The 12,171-nt window shown below is 44.4% G+C and overlaps 1 protein-coding gene across 1 annotated transcript in view; it reads left to right on the forward strand.

The window, feature by feature from the left end:
- BTC (betacellulin) overlaps positions 1-12,171 on the forward strand; it is a 46,374-nt gene that overhangs the window by 31,380 nt on the left and 2,823 nt on the right. Inside the window, exons 3-4 of the mRNA XM_012805318.2 lie at positions 6,601-6,718; positions 11,432-11,578. Of these exons, the coding sequence (XP_012660772.1) occupies positions 6,601-6,718; positions 11,432-11,578 (265 nt within the window). The remainder of the gene's footprint in view (positions 1-6,600; positions 6,719-11,431; positions 11,579-12,171) is intronic.

Raw genomic sequence — 12,171 nt, forward strand, 5'->3', positions numbered from 1 at the left:
TCCATGCTCCTTCCCTTTCTCCTTCTTTTCCTCTTTTCTTTCTTGCCTTTTTCCTTCTTTCCTTTGTCCAGTCTTTCCTTCCTTCCTTTGACATTTTATTATAGTTTTACGCACCTAGGACACAGAAACCACATCATCACTAATAGCTACACTTTTCACAAAGAAAAAAAAATAGCATCTGTGACCTGTCAGCCTCCGGCCCTGTGCCAAGTGCCAGTTGTTTTGCAGGTAGCCATTCATCTGATCCTCAGTGGTGCGTCTGTTGTCCCTCCCGCAGAGGAAATGGAGGCACAGAGAGATGAGGTGACTTGTCAAGGTCACACAGTGAGCAGAATAGTGACAATGAATGTGGAGGGGACGTATCCAGATGCATATTGTTAATCCTGCGAGACTGATATGGGAAGATCAAAATGGGGAACATGTGAGAAAAATCCTAAAAGGGTAATTATTTGAAAGTAAAGTCCAGACGAGGTCAGTAGGTTCTTGAAAGAGAGATTAACATGGAGCAGGAATAGGTGTCCTCTGTTGAGTGTGCAAGTGTCACAAGTCACTTAAGACTGGGTTTGGAACCTACCGAGTGAAGACATGGAGCAGAGGGTCCTGAGGAGCGTTCCTGTTTCTAACTGATTATGTAATTTTCCTCTTGTAAGCACTTTGTTTGTAGTGTGTCACCTTCCTGACTTGACTGAGGCGTTCATTCACTCTGCTACTGGTTAGGGTAGTAGCACGCCACGCAGCTGGCTCTGTTCTGGGTGCGAGGAACGCAGCAGTGAGCAACGTGGTCAGAGACGGGGTCTGGGTCGGAACACAGAGGGAGGAGAGGTAACGGGGCGGGGCGGGGGCGTCATGTCGAACTTCACCAAGGATGATACGGCCTCAGATTTTACTCTGGGAGAGTTTTAATGGCATTATTTAGTTTATATGTGCAGATTGATGGTTAAGAGGGCACAGGCAGAAGCAAGGAGAGACTGGTCAGGGGTTTTGCTATGGTGACCACTTCCTGCCTGGAGAGCTGTCAGGCTCAGACCAGGGAACTGGAGCTGGCAGGATGGTTCTGCGTCCATTCTGAATGAGTTGGACGTACAGCTAGAGAAAGAAATCAAGATGACTCCAAGACTTTCAGCCTACGTAACAGAAAGAATAGATATTACATTCTAAAATAAGGAAAGACCAGGTTTGAAAGGGGGGAAATCAAAATTCTATTTTGGAAGGATTACATTGAAATTCCAGTTAAGTCATATTCCAGGGGAGATGTTAGTTGGACATTTGCAAAGAGGGAAGATAGCTGGAATGGAAACTAAATGCAGAAATTGTTGTCCAAAGATGTGCTGAAAGACAGAAGACTTGGGGAGATGGCCCGGAGAAAGTGTAGAGGGGAGAAAGGCTGGGAAAACAGTGGGCCCTGATGCAGAATTCTGGAGGCTGAGAGAGGTGAGCACAAACCAGCAGAGGAGAACCAGCCAAGCAGAAATCACACACGTGTGAATTCCACCATGCCCATTCTTAAAAACAAAAGCAAATAAAAGTTTTTCTCCTGTTCATTGATCTTTGTTTTCCTCCAGCCAGGAAAATTTTTAAACACATTCAAATGTGCTCACAGTTTAACATTGATTCTTTTCTTTTTAATGGATAGAGTGAAAAAGTGCAGTTCTATGTGAAGGCCCAGCCCTGCGAGCTCAGAAGTGGTTGGCAGGGCCCTCCCGGCATCTCTCTCCCCATCCCAAATACAAGTAAATCCTAGAAGCTCAGAAAGCTTTCACAAGTAGGCCTGTGAGATGCAACCTCCCGTGTCACTGTTCTGTAGGAAATTTCCGTGGATGTCAGACAAATGGGAATTCTCAGTCATAATACATTTCTGATTTGTTATTGCTTCAAGGGCTCTGCAAATTTACATTCCCCTCAGTTAGAGAGACAATAGGTAAGATAAGAAAAGAATAACTTTTTACAATATAAAAATTCCTTCTGCACATTTTGGCTTAAGAAGGTTATGAATTGAGGAAATCTGTACTGGGAAGATGCCTGGACACCAAGGAGCAGAAGCCCAAGGCCCAGGGCTCTGCTGTAGACCAGGAAGAAACTTGCCTCCAAACTCCCTGCCACCCTGTACGCTGTCTCTTCTGTACTATTCTTTTTTTAGGTCAGATATTTGTGTGGGAAGATTAATTCATATTTATTTGTTTTCCTTTCTCTCTCTCCTTATTAACACATTGGGACTCCTATTTCGGCATTTAGCATTCCTCTTTAAATCTGTTACATGGAGATTTAACTATGTCTACCTATGGGGCTAGCTGTATTAGGAGATTAAGGCCACTGTAATAAATATTTTAAAATGGCATTGGAATAATAATTGTAGTATAGATTGCTCTTAAAGCTGACTTCAGAATAATTGCTAATATTAATGTCATTTACAAAATCATTAAATGGTTTTATAATGGGTACTGTTACATAGGCAAAATTTTATAAAATTAAGCCTAATGTATCCATTCTGAAGAGTTTTAATCACAAAGGCATCACTAGGCCTCCTCTGTCTTGAGATTGGGATTCATATAAATGGAGACTAAGGAACCATCTGTGTTTAACCAGAGCATTCACCAGACTGAGGCAGACTCTGTATGGACACTAAGTCCCTTCGGGGTCTGTTGCATCCCCCACTTAGGGATGTCTTGGCTATTGTCTGACCATCCTCCTGGCCCACGCTGGATGACCACTCCTCATCTAACCATCCTCCTGGGCCACACTGGATGACCGCTCCTCCTCTGACCATCCTCCCAGCCCATGCTGGATGACTGCTCCTCATCTGACCGTCCTCCTGGCCCATGCTGGATGACCTCTCCTCACCTAACCATCTTGCTGGCCCATGCTGGATGACCACTCCTCATCTGACCATCCTCCTGGCCCATGCTGGATGACCACTCCTCCTCACCTAACTGCCAGTTTGATCTAACAAGCATGTCCTTCTTTTCAATCCCTTTTGCAAACTCTTGGAATTAGCTTTTTACACACATTGTCCTGTGGTAACCCTGATGGTTCCTCACTTAATTGGCTTCTAGAGTTTTTGGACTATGGTGTCCTGTGAAGAGAGTGAGACCTGTTACCTGTGGTGGCCCTCCACGTGAGAGGTTTTGTTGTGTCCTGGCCCACTAGTAGATGAAGTTTCCCAGTGAAATTATGTGGGACAGTCTTCACCCCCAGGGGATTGTTTTGGTTCTGGGAATGTGGGTTGGAAAGGGTAAGGTGGGAGGGAGAAATCAACTAAATCCTCCCACTCCTGGGATCAGGGGAATCTTCCTGGCTGCTACATTTTCAAGACTTTGTCTTTCACTTCTCAACAGAGAAACACAACCCTTGGGACTGATCGTTCTTCCTCATACAATTCACTTTTCCTGCTTCCTGGTAAACATCTCTGGAGTGGAAGGGTGGATTTTCCCCCTGCTTGCTCTATAACATCATCAACGGCAGAGAATGTAGGTTTCACAGTTGTTCAGTTTTCAGATGACGTGACCTTGATGAATACTGGGTGAAAAGGAACTGCTCCCGCTCTGGAGGGAGAATGCCGTTAAGCTCCCACGTCCACGGGAGACAAGGAGGCCAGCCCATCTGTTATTTTGTAGAGTTTTTTTGGTGGTGGTTATGTGTGATTTATTTTTCTTTCAGCTTTTAAAGTTCCATAGAGAAATCACTGGGCATTTTCTGCCTAGTGGCATGGAAAGGTTTTTAAATCTAAACAACGCCGGGAGGACTGAAGAGCAGGTTTATTTGGCAAAGGAGGGACTCTGTGAGCCATCAAAAGAGGACCCGGCAACGCTGCCCTGGCACAGATTTGTGCTGCGCCGATGAACTGAGCCTGACCAAATCACTGCTGCCAGCAGCTGCTGGCTAATTTGTTTTTCAGTATCGTACTCTGCGTGGAGTTCATTAAAAGTCTGGGTGCACTTAAAGGGGCGCAGCGTCTAGAGGAGTTAGTGAAGGTTAGGGGTGCAGCCAAGTGATTTATATTTAAAGGCAGGGATGCTTTGCAAAGCAGGAGAGGCCTTTCTGGCTCAGGCTAGATCTGTCCTTATACCTGGCTGAGATCATATCCTTGCCCTCCACTCCCCCAGCTCGGCCCACATGGCGCGTGTCTGCAGGGGTCAGACTCCGTGGTGCTCATCCCCCACATCTCCCTATTCTAATCCAGCCTGTATTCCCATCCAATATGGGGGTTGAATGCTTTGCAATTCAAAGTGCTTTCATACACACTATTTAATTTCTTGTGTAAGAAACATCCTCCGCTCGCTCCTGCCTTGTGTTACCAGTGTAAACACTTGAGCCTACCGGCCTCGGAGGATGCTGGGTTATGTTCACAGCCATGGCCCCTCCATGGCCCTTTCGTTGCAGTTGAATCCCCCCTCATCTCTGCACTGGGTCCCCTTCATGGCCCTTCCGTTGCAGGTGAATCCCCCCTCTCCTCTCCACTGGGCCTGTGTGGTCCTCACCCCATGTCCCTGTCCTTGATGGTCTCCATCTCTTGACTGCTTTCTTACCTCTTCCTAATATCTACACTTCCCAGAAATTTTTTTCTTTGATTAGGTAAACACTCTTCATACTCTAGTAAGATGGATTTTAGGACTGCCAAGATTTTCAGAAGTCTAGAATCAACCCATTTGTGCGAACCTTACTCTCACAGGAACTTTGCTAAGAACTTCCACATATATGTCCTATTTGCACCGCTTACCAGCCCTTCAAGGTGGATGTTATCATCTTCAGTTTCCAGGCGAGGAAACAAAGGTTCAGACAGCATGAACAGCTCAGACCCATGCAGCTCCTGAAAGGCAGAGCCTAAGATCAAGCACAGATTTCCTTCCTCCTAGTCCAGGGTTCCTTCCACAGTTTCCAGGTACTACAGCTGTTACCTGGTGACTGTGGTGGTTGTTGTTACTGGCTGGTTGCTCACTGTTGTTTTTAATTCATCCTGTCATGCCAATTTAGATGGTTAGATAGGACATTCCTTATTTCCCTGATGCTGTCCAGCGCTTATTCCAGGGCTCCGGGCGTACAGAACACTCAACAAATGGACATTGACTTAATTTATTTGTCAAAATGCACAGATCTTTGCCTTGACACATTTTGCTGTTATTTCTGGGAGACATTTCAGTCCTTCTGACCTGAGTCCATTGAGTGGCTTCTGTTCACAGCCATCACAGGGGACAAATGCCTGGCATGGGGTAGAAGTGGTTGGTATGGGTGGTGATCATGTCACCAGCAAAACTAGGCCAGCCAGTCCCTCAGTCCCATTCTGCCATCCTCCGAAACTGGGCTGCACTGTGACCCGGCACCTCAGGAATTTGTGGTGTATAGATCATCCCACGTCCTTTGAGATTCTTCTCTCTGGTGGCCCTGGGCAATTCTATGTACCCATTTCACAATGTTAATTAGGAAGCTTAGTAGTCACTGCTGTGGATAAAAGGACCATCCATGCAGTTAGGATGCCAGTGTCACGCCAACCTAGTGTGAAATGCCCATCTACAGCACACACAGCATGGTCTTCTAGGCTCCCCAGGCATTTGAATCATGTAAACTGATGGTGGTTTGAATCATGTAAACTGATGTTGAATGTGGGAAATTTGACCCTGGGCTGGTGTGGGCTTGTTAGTTGTTTTCTCTGGGTATAGATGTATGTCAGTTGTAAAGCAACAGATGAGACAGCTAGTTAGTGTTTCTATACTGTCTCTCCTGACAGTTGTTACTTATTAAAACGTTTTACATGTCAATGATGGGGAAATTGTTATATGTTGCTGTCCTCAGTTGAAAATCAGGCAGTTAAGGCTCTCACAAGGTGAGACAAGGAAGTCAGCTCAGGACTGGAATTCGACATGACATTTCCAGTGTCTTCCTCTTCCCCGAGAGCAAGAAAAGCATCCATGGGCCAAAAAGGGGCACAGTTTCCCACAGGGCAGGTGTGGCCTCAGGGGCACCAGGCAGAGAGCAGGTGACAGGGCTCTGTGAGCAGCTGGCTGGACAGAATGCAGAGTGTGGCCGTCAGGAGCGGCACTGCGGCAGCGTCCCCGGGCCTGAGTCCCAGTCCTGGCCCTTGCCAGCTGTGTGATCTTGGAAGCCGACTTGACCTCCACACATTATGCTGTGCTTATCCAAGTTGGAGATTAGAATGTGTTTACCTGGCAGGGCTGCTGTGAGCGTGAAATGAGATAATCGATGAGTAAGGAGACCAACATCTAGCACTCAGGAAACACTATAGAAATGTTGAGGTTACGTGACAACAGTGGGAATCAAAACCCAAAACCCTTCCCTCGCGTGGCTCTGGTGAGCTTAACATACACACGTATTCCCCTCCCAGCGACATAGAAGGTCTGAAACTTTTATGTCGGATACAAATAAATCTTCATTAAAGTATGAAACATTCCTGCCACAGTTCCCATGACCCAAACCCTAGAGATCTTTAGGGGCCACAGAAGTCTGACTTTTGTCCCAGGGTAGAGAGAAGAGAAAAAAATGAGAGGTTGGAGAAACCCCACAGAAAGCCGGCGGCAGGCGAGGAGGAGGAGTCTGCCTACCGATGGGCATTTAAAGTGGGCTGATGTATCACCTCTTCTCATTTTCCAGCGACTACCCCACTACCAAAGTGGAAAGGCCACTTTTCCCGGTGCCCCAGGAAGTACAAGCATTATTGTATCAAAGGGAGATGCCGCTTCGTGGTGGCCGAGCAGACGCCCTCCTGCGTGTAAGTGGGGCTCCCTGCCAGCAAGCAAAGGGGGTGTGGAGTCTCACACAGGGGTGCGGTGGGGCTGGGCAGTCTGACCACCGTGCCATCTGTCCAGAGGTAGTTCCACCCGGCCCTGCACCCAGAGGCATTTAGGTGCCGTTCAGCAGCCAGTTGTGGAGAGACTGACTCAAACTTTCCTGCTGAAATCCGAGCATGTGAGAATCCAGGTCCTCCTCCCGGCTGGGCTGTGTCCTGTGCTTCCCTGGCAAACAGAACTGCCTTTGCCCAGCCCTAAGGATGCATTTCAGCTCAGATGGTCTCCTGGGTGGTTCGGGTGGAAATGAATGCCTCTGGCCAGTGTTGGGTGGTTGGTAGTTAATGTAAAGATGAAGATATTCCTGCTGGATCAAGAGCCAGTTTTATTTATAAATGGAGATTAGCAAAGCTTGCTCACTACTGCAAGGTACTGGATAAAAGTTCTCTTTCCAACTCTTTGTAGTTAAGAGTCCAAGTTTAATTTTACTCAGGTGCTCTCAAAGCTTTACCCATCTTGTTTTTTATATATATATATATATTCTAAAGATATGTTATCTCTGAAGTGCCATCTGGTACTTGTACTCAGAGAAAAGAAAGATGATTCTTTTAAGCCCAATTTTGACCTCAAGTTCACAGAATGTTTGTGTTCTTTGAACACTTCCCAGTACACACTTTTCTGTAAGTATCTCAGAATGGTGATTCTAAACTCTGTGGAAACTTTAAGTCATGAGCTTTTTTGAAATTTAATTATAAATAATTCTAGAAAGCTATATGCATGGGAAATACTTAGCACAGGATAAGAATTGCTAACGCAAGAAAATAGGGCAACGTGTATGTGTATGGATGGGGAGAAGAGAACAGCTTTTTACAAATTTTTATTTAATTGCTCACTGGGTTGGGAACATACACAGACGATGCCCACAAAATGTACGCACATTTTAGGAAAGAAAATAACCACATTAAATTTGTAAATTACTCAAGTCACGTTCGACTTCTGCAATTACAAGAGGTGCTCGGCCTGGCTTGTGTTTATCTTTTGTTATCAGTAGATATTATTAAAATTTTAATAACTTTTTCTTTTCTTAAAGTGTGTACACTTTGGGGGGGCACTCTCTGTATTTAGTTTTGAAAGTATTAACGCTCTTTGACCCAGTAGCACATTTTTCTAACTGGTCCCTCTGTCCGCAGACGTACTGCTTTTTAACACTGCTGCCTTCTAAGTAAAAACTTCCGTGGTGAATCCATCTGCCTCACCAGCTTGTCCCCTTCAGTTTGAGGTTAAAACTGTTTCCGTGGCCCCCATAGTACTTCTGATCCTGCCTTAATTTACTGTGTCTCACCATCTTCCCGAACGTTCCTCTGAAATTGTACTTGCCCGCTCATGGCTCATCACACAAGCCCTTCTCACAGCGGGAAGGCTCCTTCTCACTGGAGGTTGGAGATGCATCTCCACGCCAGCTCCCCCAAGCCCTTCCGTGCCTTCCTCCGCCCCAGTGCACACCCAGCCTGAGTGACAGCTCCCTTTCCTGGCATCAGGTCACACTTCTGTGAAAGCTGTGACCCACTGGAGCACAGTTGTTGGTCTCTTGGCTTGTACCCTCTGTGACCGTGAGCTAGAGCACACGGCTGGTGGCTTATCTGTTTGTGTCCAATGCCAGACAGCCCCCAAGGTCGCTAGGTGTGTAGGAAGTGACTATGGGATGCTCAGTCGGGGCTCCTATGACAGTCCAGCTAAACAATCCATTATGTTTCCAAGCCAAGGCCTCCACAGCACCAGGGGCAGCTTCTTAGCAGTGGAATGATACAGAAAAAATAACAGGCAGGTGAAATTAGGCATAGATTTTAAAGTCAGATAGAAATAAGGTAAAATTTCTTTTCACCAATTATATGTAAGCAGTGTCAATGGGGGGTCACTTGCTTTTCCCAAGTCTCAGGTCTATCATCCATAAAAGGGAATAACAATACGTCCTTCTCAGGTGTTAAAGATCAAGCAAAACAATAAATACCAAACCACTTATGGTACCCGGCATGGGTAAGGGTTCCGTAATTGCACAATTGAGATAACGGTAGATATTTAGGCTGGGACTGAGCTTGCAGGTGGCTCAGTATAGCACAGATTCACGTAAAATGTCTTGTCAGTGGTGACAGTGCTATCTGGTGAAACCAGAAATATCTCCTTTTGCTTGAGATCATAGGACTTTGTAGACTCTTGTTTTTGTTTTGTTTTTTTTTTTGAACCCACCACCTCTGGCATATGGGGCCAATGCCCTACTCCTTTGAGCCACAGGCGCCACCCTGTGGACTTTTGTTTTCACATGAAAAATGAGTTGTTTCAAATATCTTGAATCCCCTGTTAGTCTCCTCAGTATTTTCTTGAAATAAAGATAATTTTTTTCAGATACATAATTTCATTTGTATATGCAGAAATTTCATTTAGCTGATCTTAAGAGCATGAACTTGGGGGCCAGACTGCCTGCATTTGAATCCAGGCCCCATTCCCGAAGCTTCTCTATGCCTCCGAGGTTGTTATAACAAGCTAGTTAATACTTCTAAATCTCCCAGAACAGTGGCTGGTGGTTGTTTTGTAACAGCAATCCCAAAGCCTGATTTGGGAGTGCCCTCAAGGCTCGTGAATACCTTTAAAAATTAACTTTGTTTTTAAGTTTTATTTTATATGATGTTTATGAAATAAAACCCATTTATTCACCATTTAGTAAACAATTACAGACTTTTGCTTCCTCTCTTTCTCTCTGATATGGGAGATGCATCCTCTGAAAATGACCATCAGCTGAAATGTCGCTGGCTGCTGAAGAGTGAAATAACCTGTGAGCCACTATCACCAGCAAGGCTAAGGCCTGACCTTCTAGCGTGGCCTCGCTGGGTGCCACTTGCAGGAAGGACTGTTTGCTGAGAAATTCAATTAGAGCACGGCTAAACTACTGAGCCCAGAGCTTATAATTAGAAAAACATTCTAAAGCAGCAGCACATAATTGCTGTGCATTTTATGGGTAAAGCTATTGTTTAAAAACACCATTCGTAGTAAGTTTTTAGAGAAATATTTAAGCTAATTGGAAGAGACCACATTTGTGAAATTTAATCATGACCTTAGACACTCACAAGAAGCATCTCCCTCCACTACCTGCAATGAAAAGTGATCCTCTCCCCACCCGGGATCCAGTCTTATGTGCACAGAGTTTTGATATTTCAAGATATTTGTAAGCTCTCTTCCTGTTATTTTGACCTTAGAATGAAGAAACTAGCTCTCTGTGGGAAGCTGCTGTCTCTTGGTCCTGGAGTCCTTTTACAGTAATTGGCTTTGGATGTCTTTCCCCCTTTGCTTGCACTGGGCCTCCCCTTCCTTGACAGCTGTTACCTGATGTGGTTTTTGTTGGTTTGGCTTTTGAAGAATTGTATCAACTTCAGTATCAGCATTAAGGGATCTCCATCCTGTAGAAATACAGGTGTTGTGGGAATTCTCCGCCTGGCTCCTGTCAAGCATAAACTGTAAAACAGCCTGGCAACAGGCCCCTTCTTAAGGAAAAATGGGGTTGCATAGAAATCTTCTCAAGAAGCAGAATTTAATCTTTTGGCATTTCAGCAATTATGTATGTGACTAGTAACTCCCTGTGTTTTGAGTACAGATGTCTGTGAGAATAAAGAAAAAATTTATTAATGCCAAGGTAATAATATTAAATAGATAATGTGGGTTAAAATGTCAACAAACTTTTTATATACCTTTTAAACTTCTGACACAATTCGGAGAATTCTATCGTTGTTCTCAAATCACTGAGCCATTAGGTCGCCAGCTGGGGCCCAGACAAGCTCCATCTACCTGTATGCTCAGATGGGGCTGGAGAGAGTGAGGGACAGGACAGCTTCGCTGGGGAGCAGGTGGCATTCTCGCCACTCTGCGTGAAGAGGGCTTTGGGGGAAAGGGAAGCGAGGAGGGACGCTGGGCAGACCTGCACAGGGGGCTTTAGGGATCCGACAGTGGACAGGAGGATACAGGGAAGGGACAGAACAAGACCCACTGTGTTTGGGGGAGGTCGGTGCATAGAAGGGTAATAGCAGAGTATCCCCTAATGTGGGGCCCCCTCCTCCCCCGCACCCCCTCTCCAAGTGGTAAAGCTGGAACCTGGGGGAAGAAGTTATAGAAAGAGAGACTCTGTAGAAATAACACTTTCTAGGTATTGGGCACTGGGTTATGAACTTCCAAACGCACGCCATGTTTAATCATGTGAAACAATGTAATTCTTATGTAATGTAGAAGAGGGCTTGGCCACATCCACTGTTTGCATTATCCTACCAAGCAAGGGAACATTCTGGAGATTTTTCAGTCCCTGGTTGTGGAGGTCTTTATGCACTGGGAATGCTGTGGAGGGAATTTCAGCATCTCCTCCTTTTTAAAGTCAGGGTTCAAAATTTTAAAATAAATTTCATGAAATTGTCATCATTCTTGTGTATTTAGTTATATCAATGTCCAAGTGACAACAAGTTTTCAGCAAAGAAAGTGAAATTCCTCATGAATAAAGTGGTGTACAGCTTTTTAAAAATAAAGCGTGTTCCATATTAATTAATTTCATTACTTAATTTCAAGTAAGGAAAATGTTAATTTCTTCAAAAAGGAAGTAGAGATTCCTAAAAGTCTAGCATTTTTGTTTGCCTTATTGCCCTCTTCTTATCTTATTTTTCTAGCTGTGATGACGGCTACACAGGGGCCAGGTGTGAGAAAGTGGACTTGTTTTACCTGAGAGGGGACAGAGCACAGATTTTGGTGATTTGTTTGATAGCAGTTATGGTGTTTTTTATCATTTTGGTGGTCGGTGTCTGCACGTGCTGTCAGTAAGTATTTTGAAACTTAATTTGAAGTGAATCTGAGAAATTGTCCTTTGCTCATTATTTGTTTTCCTTTGTTCTTTTTTTCTTACTTTCTACACTTTCTCTTTTGCTTTGACTTAAATAAATCTATTTTTTGAGGTTTGGCATCATTGATGTTGAAGTAGTTGTGATACAACACATAATACATGACTTTTTATTCTACTGATCACAATTATTATAACTTAAAGCAGAATTTGTAAAAATGTAGTTCTAAAACAGCAATCACTTAGTTCCAAAGTCAATTGCATTTTGTGTTTGTAACAGGCCAAGTAAGACTTTGGTTTCCTAAAACTGTGCTATGACATAATAATGTTCAAGGACAGATAAACACGTTTTTTTTTTGGCTTGGTCATACTGAAATAATAAATGTTATGAGCAAATCACGATTATGCTGTTTGTCCTGTGTTTAGTTTTCATTATATAACCCAACTTTGGACATCAAGAAACACCTCATGTTTTCCTGAGGCAGAGGGTCTTGGCACAGTTCGCACTAATTAGTTTCCTTTGAAAACCTGCCACATTTTTTTTAAATGTGGTCCCCAATTTTTTTTTTTTTT

Source organism: Otolemur garnettii, unplaced genomic scaffold, assembly GCF_000181295.1.
Source record: "Otolemur garnettii isolate 467f Iridium unplaced genomic scaffold, OtoGar3 scaffold00039, whole genome shotgun sequence".
Classification (NCBI taxonomy): domain Eukaryota; kingdom Metazoa; phylum Chordata; class Mammalia; order Primates; family Galagidae; genus Otolemur; species Otolemur garnettii.